General features: G+C 41.0%; 1 protein-coding gene across 7 annotated transcripts in view; it reads right to left on the bottom strand.

The window, feature by feature from the left end:
• Positions 1-1895: 1895 nt before the first annotated feature.
• LOC135498237 (uncharacterized) overlaps positions 1896-16141 on the bottom strand; it is a 66888-nt gene continuing 52642 nt past the window's right edge. For 6 of the 7 annotated variants that reach the window (XM_064788451.1, XM_064788454.1, XM_064788455.1 and 3 more), the window contains 2 exons: positions 9897-10202; positions 1896-4160 (listed from right to left, as the gene is read on the bottom strand). In XM_064788451.1, coding sequence (XP_064644521.1) covers positions 3917-4160; positions 9897-10202 — 550 coding nt within the window. In that variant the 3' untranslated portion in view covers positions 1896-3916. The remainder of the gene's footprint in view (positions 4161-9896; positions 10203-16141) is intronic. The other variant, XR_010449028.1, reaches the window with a different exon arrangement.

Here is a 16141-nt window from a genome sequence, read left to right as displayed (position 1 = left end):
GTGAAAGTGAAATACTAATATTGTGAAAATTGTTTAGTTTCGCCAGACACTGATTCTATTAAGACGGAAGGACCATCGCAGTGATCGCTAGTGTTCCTTATTGTTTACAAACATTGGATAGTCATCAAACTGACTAACTTTGAAAGTCTAAACTTGAACTGTCTTAATTATGAAGGTCTTGAAATTGACTTTGAGATAAGGAGAGACTTCTCCAACTCATCTTGTCTGGAAATAGTAGCCTCAGTGAGTTACAGACCATCCTCCTGTCTGATTTACTGGATGTTGGAGCACCACTTTGTGCATTTGGGTTGTTATGCTAAATTTGGTAGATTCTTTGTAGAATTGTGAACTCACTGGGTATGCTGTCTCCTTTTCATGCAGCCGTGGACTACGGTGTGTTTGGTTCTATGTGAAATAAGAGTTTTCATAATGATTTGAAGGCCAGTTAAGGTGAAAGCTCATTGAACATTTTGAAATCTGGTTGTGATTTGTCAACCAGTGGTTTTTAATTTTATGTGCAAAATGAACACCTCCGTTAGCAGTATGATTAGCATTGTCATACTTGGTATTTGATATAGTGAATATTTTGGCGATTTGCCAGGTTCATTGATTTAGCTGAGTTTAGTAAATGTTGGCAGTTTGCCAAGTTTATTTTAAAAGGTTTAAATTACCAAGAGTAATTTGGAAAGCCATGTAAGTGTGCCTAGTAAAGGCTTGGTTAGTTTACGTTTTCAAATTTGGCGCGCTTCCTTGTCAGCGGATGAGGAAACTGGTCTGGGCATGCGCAGTGCTTTTGCCATCTACGATTTGTCAGAAAGACTGTCGCTTCTCGATTTGTCAAAACTTATATAATATTAAAGCCCCCTAAAGTGGTAAGTTTATAAAAACTAGTCAAAACCAAAGATTATGATGCCCAGATTGCCTGCAACTGGTCCAGTAAGGACGTCACTTGTTATTATGTCAAAAATCGACCCTTTTGTGCGGACCCTCAGATTTGTTGGTAGAACGTGTTTTGGCGAGGTTCCGCCCTGTCCTTTCCCTTCTATAAAAGTGTTAATTACACCCTTTACGGTCACTTGCATGGGCTCAAACTATTCTTGATGATTTATTGATCTGGTCTTGTAAGAGCCTAGTTCGTAGGAGCGATGTTTTTGGCAAAAAGTGTGTTTTTATCTGATAGGCCTCCATGTACTTATATGGGAAACTCCACACACCCACTTCACGCCCAAAGGGGCGCGGTCACGTGACCTGCCATGAGGTGTTATAAGATGGCGCCACCGTCTGGCATACAGCATTTCAAATAGTTTGAATGTGTCTTCATAGGCACATCCTGTCACATCCTGCGTTGCTAGTATGTAGATGCATGTTTGCATCATTTTCATAACGGCTACTCAGGGTTTAACCCTTTTATTGTCTGTATTCTTGTCTATGTTGTTGTTCAAAACTTATGTTGTCTGCAACTCTTTGTCTTTGTAGATTCCACGAGTGGTATCGACTAATAAAACGATTTAACGAATTACGTCGTAACTTCTACTCAGTACAGTCAGCACGGGGGCAAATCGAGGAGCGGCAGTTACACCCTCTATGCGTTGATCCTCTCATGTGGACCGATGCATTAGTAAGGCGCTGCCTTGATATATGGGTCTACAATGTGACGTCTTGCTGTATGTAGCATCCTTTTTGTTCGTGTTGCTCAGCAAATCTGGGAGAGCCCCAATCAACTTCGGGGCCGAGTTTCTTCAAGGCGGACAAACCCCCGCTCTCGAATTGAGAGGCGGAAGTTTGTTCCAGAGATCTGAAGCTGATCAACAGGTGTGATCTGGACATCGCCAAATCAATAAGACTAGATCAGTCATCTGGGCTTTTTTTACAATACTTCGTATTTCATAGCACATTTAAAAACAAAACTCTTGAAAGTTTTTATTCAGATAATAGAACGTCGCACGAATGTTCCTAAATTAATAGACGAGGTTAAACGTTTTACTAGCACGTTCGAAGATCACCTTAGATGATTATTACTACAAGCCCATAACATATCCATATCTACCCTATCACACATCACCCTATCACACATCATTATATCTAAAATTGATCTGGGTCAAGACTAATACGAAGAAAATGTAACAGCAAAAATCCAAAAAAATGGCAAAACATCCTACACTTCCCGAAAAATCCAGCTGATTCAATAGCTCCCGAACCAAACATCTCATAATACAGGATCGGTGCATCTCTACCACGTCGATCATGCCAGAAAATGTTTAGGGCAATCATCCAAAGAGACGGACCGGGCCTCATCGTGTTGAAACTGTACAAGTCCTCATTCATATTCCAATCCGAGTGCTGGTTTCGTTTCGAAGCCTGTCATCTGTTTTCAGTCATTTCTGTGAGAAATCATCATATCAATATGATGCATGGATCAAAGGATTTCGCTAATGTATGAAACGATAAAAGAGCCACTAAATTGAATAATATAATCATCTAGTAACGAAATGTTAAAAAGAAAATATTACTTTCAACCCAATATTGGTACGAAGATGGTAGATGCAGAGTTTGTTGCTGAATTATAGTAAAGTAGCCCGCCCATCATCCAGCATGTCCAGAGGGGCTGCAGTTCAATACTTTGAACAACATCCCACTGAAAATCTCTTCTGAGACCTCTCATAATTGTCTTTTATCACATGCCACGACGTCATCGAGGTTTTGCGAAAACCCATATCAAAATAAAATCTGATATAAATTGTGGCAGAAATTTATACCAAGTGACGACATCACATTCGTGGTTGTCTTGGCCCGGAAACACACTCGACCTGCTGTCTCTTGGGTTTCCAGGCCAATACAATCTCTCATGTTATATTTCCACTCAAAAAACACACTCGTTTGGTTTTCTTATTGTTCTCCTCAATCAGCCAGTATCACAGTAATTGGTGACCCACTACTCCGCAGTGGGTCGTAAGTCGCACTAAGGCCACTATGGAGTTATTTACATATTATTATGGTTCCCGATCCAGTAAGATCGGGAACCATATTGTTTCTGGTCATGGTGTCTGTGTGTGCGTGTGTGTGTGTGTGTGTCCGTCCGTCACGCCTTCATATCTTATCTCCCTCAACAGCTACAGCTCTGGAAACATGTCGTACCCCCAGGTTTGTCAACCCTGCCAATAGAGTGGAACTTATCATAAGAGCATTAACTTTGCTTTGTTCATCAATTAGGCCTACCCATTTTGTCAGTTAAAATTCAGTTACTTAAAATTCAAAGCATTGATGATGAAATCAACACCAACTTTGCTGCCCTTATGGAAATCTTGTGTTCAAAACAAGCATATTCCTGGTTGCCAATGGACAAGTACTTTTAATTTCCCTCGGGCCCCCCCCCCCCCCTCAACACTACCACCACTGGTAAATCAAGGCCATCCAGATGCTATACCTAACAAACATAGTGGGACACACTGTAAAAACATGCTATTGTCTTGTACTTCTCTCAGATTACAGGGACAACCGAAGCTGGTCTTGTTGTTATTGAATATAACTACGTGGGAACCATATGACATTCACAATGTCTTCTTGTTCATCTTGTTTAGGGAATACGCTTTTTTGATACCACTCCTATTTTTGTATCTTTTGTGGTTCCTGAGATATTTTTTATTGTGAGAAAATAACAAAGTTCAAACAGCAACTTATGTCTATAAGTTCGTATATCTAAATTCGTGTTTTAAAATTCATATTTTAGGGGTTTATGAAGCTTTTTATGTCATAATCTGAAAGTTGACCAAAGGTTACGGAATTTAACATTGCCGATGATTACTTGATACTTTAGGCCTGGCGACTTACCACCGGATTCGGTGTGGTGGGTCACTGTCTCGAAAGCACTTGGTTGGCATTGCTTCAAAAGAAACAGGGCCACATTCCGTTGACACAATTAAAACCTCGCTGTATGGATCTCGATGTCTTTCACGTGAACTCTTGCTCTGCTGTTGTCATGGAAATTCAAGTCAACGCTATGAATGTCGGGAAGTCTAAACTCTTCAGCTGATTCAATGGGTTTTCTTTCTCTAACGTCAGGCTCGCTGAATCCTCGACTTAAATTCCTTCGTCTGGCGACAGGGGGCAGATGATGTCTTTCGCTGTCACGTGAATCATCATTTCGCCTGTTGCTCTCATATCTGAAAGAGAGATGATGATATTGATCAAAATAAAGAATACCACGCTGTACTATTTAAAAACACCACACCACCTTTGAGGGAGCCACTGCCAAGTGAATGCAAATGTCAAGATGGCGGTAATACAGTAGACCCTCCTTTGGAGGACACCCTGGAAACTGACAAGTGCTGTTCTTAATATAGAGATTCCTGATTAGAGATGTCAAACTGACTAGAAACAACCAATTTGGGACCAAATCTAGTGTCCTAAATAGGGTGATGTTTCTTAATTGAGAGGTGTCCGCCAAGGGAGGTTCCCGTGTAGTGCGATTCATATTCGTATTCAGCGTTTTCTGTCTTGAATTCAGGCAAACATTTCTATATAGAATCTTTGAAAAATCTATGTAGAAATTTCTTCACCAAAACTATTATAGAAAAACGGTAAAAACAAAATTTACATATAATTTCTATGTCGATTTTTCACATATTCTATATAGATTTTCCGTAGAAATGTTGATACATTTGTCGTAGGCTTTCCTTTATAGCAAGTCATTTAATTATTTACTCTGGGCTTTTATGGTTACCCTATCAGTTGAATTTGGGGGTTTAATTGCATCATCATTCAGGTGCTTGGCTTGGGGTTGGGCTTGGCAAAAGAGCTTGGGCTTGGCAAAAGAGTAATGTCGGGTCAACATTTTGCAACAGTGATGTCGGGCCTGACATCATTCAGTGAATATCAACCTGACATTCGCGTGAATGATGTAGGAATAATGCCCGCCTGACATTCCCACATTTTGCCTGTTTATCATGCTTCTTCTTTGTCCGGTCGTCGTGCAATGACCGAATCTGCGTCCTCCCATCAGAGTTGCGATCCTGCAATGGCACACGTCTATGGTAGGCGGGAGGGGACATTAATCAGAATATATCGGCCGATTAATTACTTGCGCCGCAAAGGCCTCCCGCAAATGATGCGCCGCAACAATGCCCCGCTAAAAACACGCCGAAAAAGAATGCGCCGTAAAAATCTCGCCGGTCTCCCGCGAAATTTGCATAAGTCCCCCCGCAAGTCGTGCTGAAGACTCCCGCGAAAATACCTCAGACGCAAAATTCAAACCGTCCTTGACTCCTGATTGGTTTAAATTGGGTCACGCGGCGAGATTTTTACGGCGCATTCTTTTTCGGCGTGTTTTTAGCGGGGCATTGTTGCGGCGCATCATTTGCGGGAGGCCTTTGCAGCGCAAGTAATTAATCGGCCGATATATTCTGATTAATGTGCCCTCCCGCCCACCATACACGTCGGTGCATCAAGTCAAAGTCAATACAAGGTAAAATACAAGAGAAAATCAATCGAGACAACACTGCCACGTCATTAAGTCTTCACATTCTGACGTCATCGCGCTGATATCAACGTTCCATGACGGGTGAGGCTAGATCAAGAGTGTTTCAAGGAGGTGTCATAGCGGCTATGTTTACGTATCTATAAATGGTAGAGGCTAATTACCAAAAGCGCCAGGGACCATCATTAATAATCACTAGCATATACCCATGGAGCGGGCAAAGTTGAAATGTAATATACATTAGTTAAATGGGCACGATGATTGAGCTACATTAAATTACTAACGTTACTGAAGTTTTATTAAAGGTTAAAAACGAAATTAACTGCATTTAGGGACTTATTGCTGCTATCTACATGCAACCCCCAATAGATTGATTGGAGTACGCTATTTTGCACAATGCATTGAGACCAGTGACAGCAGGTCCTGTTCCAAATAAGGCCCTCACATATTAGGCATATCACCTACCCACTCCCGTACCCAATGCCACTGTCGGACCAAAGCCAGGCGCATGGAGAGATGCAGAACGCAATTCAAACTGACAACATCAGTCAGTAAAGAATAAAACAAAGAGCAAGCGCTGGCCACTGTACATATTTTGTCCATCCGGGCATAACTGTTTATTGATACCCTGACTGCGTGTTCCGGTAGGCCACTCTCCAGAATTTGCCTTATCACTCAGGTCAGTGTTTCTCGAATAGAACTAAAATAGAACAGGCTAATCATTAATCTCCCTGCTAATACCCTGCACCATGGACCAGGTTGTATAGCACTACATACGTGCTGGAAGCTAATACTGATGTGGCAGGGAGAATATGCGTGAAGTTTGTGTATGCTTTTGAGAATGAGCGGAGCTCTCCAGTCGACGTGCTCTCTGAAAAGTTGTTATTTATTCTAAAACCACGAAGATATTCGACGTATGACACCCTCAGTGACACTCTTACATATGATCCAGACCTACGAAGCCAAAGGTTGCAAGAATTCGACGCATTTCCAAAGCCCAATTTTGAAACAAAAATCGCCTCCTAAATAGCGGCCACAACGCGCATTATAGTATAGATGTATTAATCGAAGATCATGTGATTCAACGTCACCGGCGGGAATTTCAACGTGGCTGACACCACCAGTTCGACAGCTCCTAAGGACAGCGACAAAGGAGTTAGAGCGTGGGACAGATGTGATTCTCTGCATCATCAATATTGTGCAAATATTCCAATCCAAGCAATGATTAATAGATTCTTCTTGATCTGTCCAAAATGTTGAATCCTACATGCATATGCAAGTAACAACGTGTATCTTTACACTCCCCATGATTGGTTGTTGATTCTGACAATCTTTCCAATACTTGTGGTGATAGTATTTCGAAATCTTGTGTATTGGTTACTTTGTACATGTTGCATGGTTTTCAGTTGTCGCTGCTCTGACGAACTGTTTTGGCATTTTAATGATGAGGTATGGATTTCGGACCCTTAGTAAGGGGGGTGGGGGGAGTTGATACTTGCACTAGAGGCAGCTTGCTGAAGTCCAATCCTGTACTGTAGGGTCTAGGTCTGCTTTTCGGAGGGGCTTGCATGATTTTTAAAAGTCATGAAAACTTCGTGGACCTTATTTGCTGGTTATCAGATTTATATTATATATTTATATTTGCATCTCAGAATACTGCCAACATGATCAAACTATAAAAATTGACCACACTAATGAATGTTAAACTGTTGTAATAAATTGCATTCAAGAATATAATTTACTAACTTTTTTTTTTTCAAGTTACAACAGGTCTTGTACCCCAACTGGCCTTCAGTAACCCCGATGTGAAAATGGATATCAAACTTAAGGTCACCTTTCATCTCCCAGTTACAAGGCCTTGAGTTCTGGATACCTTATCACTGGGCCACACCCAGATCACGAGTCGAATATTATTCCCTGTGGTTGGGCAGACCCAAAACTCCCAAAATATCCCATCATATAAGAATTAAATGACGTGGCAATGTACGTATACTTACCTTGGGAACATGAAATCCACAGGGGCTGGGTGCACTGATGAAAGCTTCATGGAGCTGAAGCCCATTAATAATGCACTCTGAAGTGAGTGGGGGGCCCTAGGCCCAAATGGTTGCGACAAAAATCGACCACTTACGAATATGGGAGAGTGTGAGACTTCCTCATCACAGGCACTACAGATGTGCAGTGCCAAAGCCAGAGCACCCTGGGGTGTTCCCAGACAGTGGACACCAAGGAAATAATAACAAATGATGTTGACGTGGCAATTTGGTGTCCACCGCGCCTGCATGACCGCAACTGAATGAAGAGATCATTCAGGCACTGTCTGACAGCTGTGATTGTTGACCCGACGTCATGACATCATGATGACGTCATGGCATCCTTGTGACGTCATCAGTGACATCGTAGCCTCAATTCAAAGCATTGATGATGAAATCAACACCAACTTTGCTGCCCTTACAGAAATCTTGTGTTCAAAACAAGCATATTCCTGGTTGCCAATGGACAAGTACTTTTAATTTCCCTCGGGCCCCCCCCCCCCCAACACTACCACCACTGGTAAATCAAGGCCATCCAGATGCTACACCTAACAAACATAGTGGGACACACTGTAAAAACATGCTCTTGTCTTGTACTTCTCTCAGATTACAAGGACAACCGAAGCTGGTCTTGTTGTTATTGAATATAACTACGTGGGAACCATATGACATTCACAATGTCTTCTTGTTCATCTTGTTTAGGGAATACGCTTTTTTGATACCACTCCTATTTTTGTATCTTTTGTGGTTCCTGAGATATTTTTTATTGTGAGAAAATAACAAAGTTCAAACAGCAACTTATGTCTATAAGTTCGTATATCTAAATTCGTGTTTTAAAATTCATATTTTAGGGGTTTATGAAGCTTTTTATGTCATAATCTGAAAGTTGACCAAAGGTTACGGAAGACCAATATCTACTCTAGGTCAATCAAGGGGGGAAATTCACTCCTTGCGGTCCCGCTATCAGGATACCTCTGTATATCCAACCGTATTTCTTTGTCGCCACACGCATCTGATGAGTCTCTCTTGACGAAACCGTATTTCCTGCACCTTCATGACCTATCAGGCACACATGGTTGCTTCATACCATCAGTGCACGGTGCCCAGTAGCCAAAATCCTTCATATTGGTCCTCTCTTGTTGCCATGAGCAACAGAGCATCCAGGCTCAGGCTACGATGTCACTGATGACGTCACAAGGATGCCATGACGTCATCATGATGTCATGACGTCGGGTCAACAATCACAGCTGTCAGACAGTCCCTAAATGATCTCTTCATTCAGTTGCGGTCATGCAGGCGCAGTGGACACCAAATTGCCACGTCAACATCATTATATAAGAATTAAACCCATATTTCACCCTGCGAACAAAGTACTAAGATGACGTGTCAATCTTTTCACAAGAAAATTTCAAAAACATTGGCTACCCCAAAAACTTTTAAACATCGATAACTACTTGAGTATACTATAGTTCTTCATCCATGTGGATTTCTAAAAAAAGCAGTTACAGGAACCATGTGACACTGTGGGTGTAAACAAATGGCACGTGATCTCATTGATAGCGTAAAAGTCAATATGACGTCAGACATGAATATTGATGAAGGTCCATGGCGCTTTGGGGAATTAGCCTCTACCATCTATAAATAGCTCGGGGAACACCAAATTACGATTTGACATCATCAATGGAATTTCCGGGTGATAAAATTTGAACATGTATTTGTTGACATGGACTTGGAATTTTCTTGAATCAGGCATCCATATTTCCTTTTTTTAAATAAAGTGTTTTTACGTGATAACCGGTGCCGAGTTGTAAAGTTGAGTGATTCTCAACGGTAAAGTTTTACCTTTTCTCAGAAATTGATAAGCTTTCATGTCCTCAGGTATAAGCGAGAATCACATACAGTAGACTCATGTATATCCCACCGTCAAAGCCAACGCGATTCCGAAATTTTCGAAGTCCAGCGAAGTATATTTATATATATGTACATATCATATTTCAGCACTTTGGCTATTGTATGTTACATGGCGTACATTTTAAGAAAGAAGTGTCAAAAATGTCAGGATCACTTTTCCCCCAAAGTCTTTGACACTTTTTGAAATCCTTCGGCCATAGTCATGGTCAAAAAGATTTCTCCTCCCCTCCGCTAGCTACGCCCATGCTAAACCAATCATGCATCTGATCACGTTAGTAAAACCATGATACGCTGAAACAATCAAGCAGATGTGAGCTGATATTGCTGAGGCTAAATGTCGATATTTTGCTGTTATGTTTTGTGGTCCCGAGGCTTTTATATCCAAAATCTATTGTTGGAACATTTTTATCGAAATTGTATTTTTTGGTATTTTCCAGGAAAGAAAGAAATGTCAAAAAAATTATTCTCCCATTTCTCACCTCTTCTCGAATACATCCCGCGTCCTGTCAACCGGGAGCGACCTCTTTCGCCCATAGTCATAGTGCCACCTAATGACCGGCTCGTAATTCAGAAATGATCCAATTTCGTTGGAAGTAATCTTGACTTTTCGTCTGTTATCGTCGAGAACCTGATTTTTCAATGCTGGGCCAGTTTTGTTGATATAGGTCCTTGGCCATTCTCTCATGAATGAGCCGTACACGGTATTGGTCGTGGTAGACTTGGGGTAGGGCATGGCCAGGCCCTGGTCCAGGTAGGGATCTTGACCGCTCATGATTTCAACAGTGCTGAAATGCAGAAAATACGAAAAAAGCATTATGTCATTTTACTCGCAAAGGAACTGAAAAGATTAACCAGGTACAGCGATGATCGCTTGATGATTTGGGTAAAGGTTAAAGGATGATGTAGCTGCCCTTCGTCCAACACTTATACAGTTATATATAGGAACAAGGTACAGTTTACTGTTTAAAGATTAAAACATTGCATCTTTTACACAGGCTAAAGTGTCCATGCCTGGATCAATGACTGTGATTAATCAATCTTCCATCCTCTGGCTAGACTCTTACACCAGTCTCCTCCATTCACTCATTACAGAGACTGGTACTTGACGGCATTTCACTCGTCATGAACTAGATTTGGGGCCGTCGGCTTCCGGTGTCCGGTCATGTGTTTTTCACAAAGATAGCTAACCTCGAGCTAAGTGAATAACCAGGAATACCAGAGCGCTCAGTATTGACAGTGCATCCACTGTATGCACTGGAAATGTATGGCTCGTCTCAGTTAAATCAGCGAGGCCTCCTCGACCCTCCGCTGCGCAGCGGATAGGGTCGAGGTTACATGGACTATTCATTGGCCCACCCATGGATAAATGATGTAGAATCCCCATCATAGATCATAAATCCATGGATGGAACCCATGGTCGTATCTGCCAATGGGTCCATCATTGATCCATGCGTGAAATCCGTTATAATTTGTTTTGACCGGCCATCAAAGAGTTTATATTAGAATTGGTGAACTATATTTATTTTTCAGAATTCTGAAGACTAGACTGTTCGCTGCATACGCTCACTTTAATCGGACCCACCGTCATTGGGCCTATGACGGAACTCCCATCATTGGAATGTTTCTGTGCCAATATCAGTGGATCTATCATGGGCCGTCATAGAATCTATGATGGGGTACCACTGTAAAACGTAGTTTGTGATAACAGGAAAGCGAATCCTCTCTATTGGGGAGTCTTTAATAATAACAAATTGATAAGTCAATCATGGGCCCTATAATGTTTGTGAAATGAACTTCGAATCAAAATATAATGAGGCCAGCTACACAGGTTATCGTCTACTTCAGAAATTCTGCTAGGCTCGACTCGAGGAAAATTTGCTGAAACGTGCATGCGGTTTGTAGTGTGATCAACGTAAACATTGAAGCAAGGTTGTGAGTACCGGTATCAGTCGGGCCAATCTATGAAAAATAATCCCCAAACCTCCAAACAATTGTAACGGAAGGGTTTTCTGTTTGGGCAAGTTGATTTGACCCCCAGGAAGATTGTATCAAGAGTTTGATAAAATCCAAGCTGGGAACTGCCCCAAAGCAGCATCCTTAGTGAATGTCCTTTGCAATACTATGAACTTCTATTATACAAATCCAGGCAAGTAACTTAAATAGTACACAACTTTTTTCTCGTCGGCATTAGTCCCTAAAAATGTACATATATTACCAACAGACATGAGACTGATAGGAATATGGCACCAGTAGTAGAAGGGCTTTTGGCAATTTCTCGCTTCGATTAAACATGAAATTAACATTTCAAATTTAGGTCAACGTGGTCAGCGCAATGGGATAGGAGCTATCATGGCTGTCAATGATTTGAGGTACACGTAAATAATTAAGAAAAACCCGACTAAGTTCCCTGATTCACCTTGGGACCACCAATAAAATTGGACCCGCTAGCTCCTGCTTATAGTTCCTAATGCAACTGTACCACGAAGGCGATGGCCTACGGCATCCTGCCTGCCGGCTATATCATATTACCTTGATTTTCTGGCTACCTTTGGCAAGGGGAGCACTTGCACCGATTTAAAGTGCGCGGTCTACGGGAACTGATCTCATACCTCAAGTGAGATTCCGTGAATACGATTGGCTGATACACGTCACGTAACCGTGTGGTATTCGCAATGTTGCCCGCTCCAGCCGGTCGACATTTTGCCATGTCTCCCGGTGTGACGACATTCGGCATGTTACACTCCGTGGCGGGCAATCTATTAGAATAATACTGGAAGGGGGACGAGTTAAGTCACACTCAGAGCAGTATTGAGGAATTTTTAATCGGACACTATCAATTCATCTTACCACGCACATTCTGCTTAGTTATGCAGTGGCTTAATCAGTTACCTGCACTCCATGTGGGGTGACTAAAATTACCTGTTGAACAGCTGGATGATTGGAACAGCGTGTATGGCAAGCGGAGTGTCCAGTAATTAAAAAAAACTAAATTTATTCAAAAAAACTGGTTTTTTACCTAATAAACTAAGTTTATTTGGAAAAAATATAGGTTTTTTTAAAACGACCTTGTTTATTAGCTAATAAACCGAGTTTCTTTAATAAAACCAAGTTTTTTACCTAATAAACCTCGTTTCTATCCACAAATGTCAAGTTTAACAAATAAACTTGGTTATATTCCCTAAAATATAAGTTTTTCATCCAGTGGTAATAAACTTAGTTTTATAGCAAAGAATCTTGGTTTATTAACAATAACTGGACAAATGGCTAATAAAGCTAGCTTTTTACGTAAAAAACTTGGTTTCATACAAAACAACTTAGTTTTTTGCAATAAAACCTGGTTTTATTGTAAAAATGTAGGTTGTTTTGAATAACTGGACAAACGGCGTGCAAAAACCTACTTTCTATCGAGAAACTTGTATTTTCTACCTCGCCCCATGTACACAAATCCGCGATGTTATCGGGACGAGGATGGGCAACCTCGGCACCACGTGGTACTAATGCTGCACTGCACTGCACTCTGTAAACTAGTTAGTGAGACCCTAACCTCATCCCAGATAACTCAATGTAGGTAGGATCGAGGTTTAAAAATATAAGTTTTCTAATAAACCAGGTTTATTTTAAAAAACGAGGTTTATTGGTAATAAACTTAGTTTTTTTTAAATAAACTAGGTTGTTTTAGTAATAAACCTTGTTTTATTGAATAAATGGACATTTCTGTACAGAAACTTATATTTTATACGATTATGTGGTAAAAAAACAAGTTTTTTTAGGTAATAAACCAGGTTTTTTAGCATAAAATGTTAGTTTCTGTTAAAAAACCTACTTTATTAGGAAAGAAAGTAAAAAACTTGGTTTTATTAAAGAAACTCGGTTTATTAGCTAATAAACAAGGTTGTTTTAAAAAAACCTATATTTTTTCCAAATAAACTTAGTTTATGAGGTAAAAAAACAGGTTTTTTTGAATAAATCTAGGTTTTTTTAATTACTGGACACTCCGCTTGCCATAAGCGTGTACCTGCTAACCTCTCCACGTTCCATTTCTAGTATTGATATGCCAAAAGTGTGTCGTTTCTCAATTCAATTGATAATCATACGATACTGCCAAATACATACTGATATCACGAGCGTTTCCGTCGAGTTTTGATCTCATAAAAGTTGATATGTGCCGCGACCAGTGTTTTCTCCGACGTCGGCATCTGTACGTAAATGGCCAATGTCAACTGACGCGCCATCTCCTGGATGATGGTAAAACTGGTGTGCCCGCCGCACCTGGTGTCTCCAGCACCCGAATGACTTATTCATACAGTACCGAACAAGAAAAAAAAACACGGTTTTCTCACCAAACGTGGCGAGAGTGTTTCAGAAATCTTTAGTCAAGTAAAGTTGTAAGATATCAAGAACAATATACCTAGAATTGCTAAAGAAGCTTTTTTGCTTTGTCTGGTTCATTGGACTCCACTATCAAATGTAACCCAAAGCCAAATGATCTGGTAATCAAACAGGCTCTTATGGGGACAATAAAGTCCATGGCTTTGAAAAAAGGCCAGGGTATGGAAAAGAAGTAAAAGCGGACACGCGGGAGCTTCTTGCAATGCCAGCCAATGCTGACATCAATGAATTAATGCAGGAAATTTAAGTTACATGATACAGTACTAGTGATCAGCATACGGATTTTTGTAGCGCGGAAGGAACGTGATCACAAAACCTCTATGAGATCTTCTAGTACCTCAATGACTACAACCCATTTGTGTCAAAAGAATGAGCATTACACAGCGTAGCGTCTTTCTTTTTTGGTTCATGTGGGGGTGAAAGCTAAATGAGGGTGAAAGCTAAATGGCAGAATTTGTTTGGGCGCGAGCTGCGTCAGTGGCCTAGTTGATACACTCTCTGCCTGTCACACGGTAGACCCGAGTTCTATTATGCCTTGGGTAATTTTCATCCATTTTTCATTCTGTTTGAGCATTTTTTGCATCTAGATTTTTAATCATACAAAGGTTATGTAAATTCCGGATTTTTGCCGGGAAATCTGGCACCGAAAGGGTTAAAGGTCATTGAAATTGCAGAATTGTAAAATAGAACGTTTATTGACTAACGCGGTGTTTTTCGCCAAAATTCATGCGTGCACGTTTTATATGTTTATTGCAGCTCTTTTCTTATTGTTGAGGATAATTTCAACGTCAAAAATGTATTCTTTGAAATGCGTGGTTTTCGTAATACTCCCATGAGTGCGGATATGCCTTTTTTTGTTCCGTTTCCAGTCCTCCTAGGCTAAACAGCGTCCACCAGGTTTAAAGTCCCTGAAAACTTCATGACATTTGGGTTTAAGAAGGGAGTTGCTCAGTTGTGTTGTCCTTTGGAACTCACTCGGGCTTTCGGCCCTCGATATTACCAAAGTTATAGTGGCCTGTGACCTAACCAATCCCATTGTGAACCTGACGCCGATTGGCTTGTTTCACTAGCATTCAACCGCGAGGGGCATGACATGCAGTACGCTTGATACGGTGTTGGATATGACTCACTGGGGATATTTCGACTTTATCGTATGCATATTGGTCGAAAGTCGTTTGTAAAGCCACACTTGCGGGGATTCCCTATGTATTGTCAATCTATATGTTTAGGTTTTGCTGATTATACAAGTAATGCCAAATCATACCCGAGCAAATCATAAACACATCTCAAACACTCTATTAAGCGAGTAGCTTCACGACAAGTATGGAATCTCTCTTAAATGTCAACAGAAAAATAACGGCGAAAACGGAATTAGTTTGTGACAGTACCATGAATGAAAAGAAATCCCACATCGAAGTGTAAATCAAAATAAGGATAGCTCCCTACTATAACCTCGGTCTCATGAACGTTCGCAGCAACCTTCTCAGGTTCTATATATGCAATTCTGTGGCGGGTGGTACTCCTACCGAGGTTGGCATCTCGCAATTTCGCATTCCGCATCTCGCGGTTTATAATGTGAGCCAACAAGTGACAGCAAACCAGTGTACAATGACCTGGACGCAAGGGCCCAACGCGCCGCGTAGCGGCAAAAAAGCGAAGCTGGCGAAACATTTATAACGGGTCACAGTCACTTATTATTGGACTTATAGCGCATTTACGGGGTTGCAACTATTTTGCTTTATAGTGTCACCAGGAAAGAAAAGCATGCGAACTAACGCCGATCTATTTGTATAAAGTGATAATTGGAAGGTATATAGTAGGAAATATCAATAAAATAATCATTCCATGTCGTCTTTTGAGGGCATTTTTGATTGTAAAAAATATATGCGTACGTCACCGTAGTCTCTGCAATGATAATTTTATCAGAGCAGTCTCGCGCAAGTAGAAGTTCTTTACCTATTAGTTCTTCACTTATTAGTCTCAACGTCTGGCGCAAAGCCAGACGTTTTCCATTACGATTTCACTACGATGTTTGACAAGAAGGAGCAGTGCGCGAGATATGCTAATGAGCAGACTTCCCTCGCTTGAGTTTCTGAAGAATGTTCCATATCGCGCTAAGCTCATCACTGCTGATTATGACAGGCGTGCAACGGTAGGTATCTGCTCCCCAACTTCCACCCTAATACGGTACAATAAGTTACCATTTGATGGGAATGGGACAATGCCCTCACTGTGTATGGAGTCATAGGGATAAGAAGACATTATTCATTAGTGTTGGTACAAGTGATTTTGCCCAAAAAGCATGCGCATTCAAAAAACAAAATATGCAAGGTAT

Source organism: Lineus longissimus, chromosome 13 (genome assembly GCF_910592395.1).
Source record: "Lineus longissimus chromosome 13, tnLinLong1.2, whole genome shotgun sequence".
NCBI classification, from domain to species: Eukaryota; Metazoa; Nemertea; class Pilidiophora; order Heteronemertea; family Lineidae; genus Lineus; species Lineus longissimus.
This window is presented reverse-complemented; position numbering and strand designations above follow the sequence as displayed.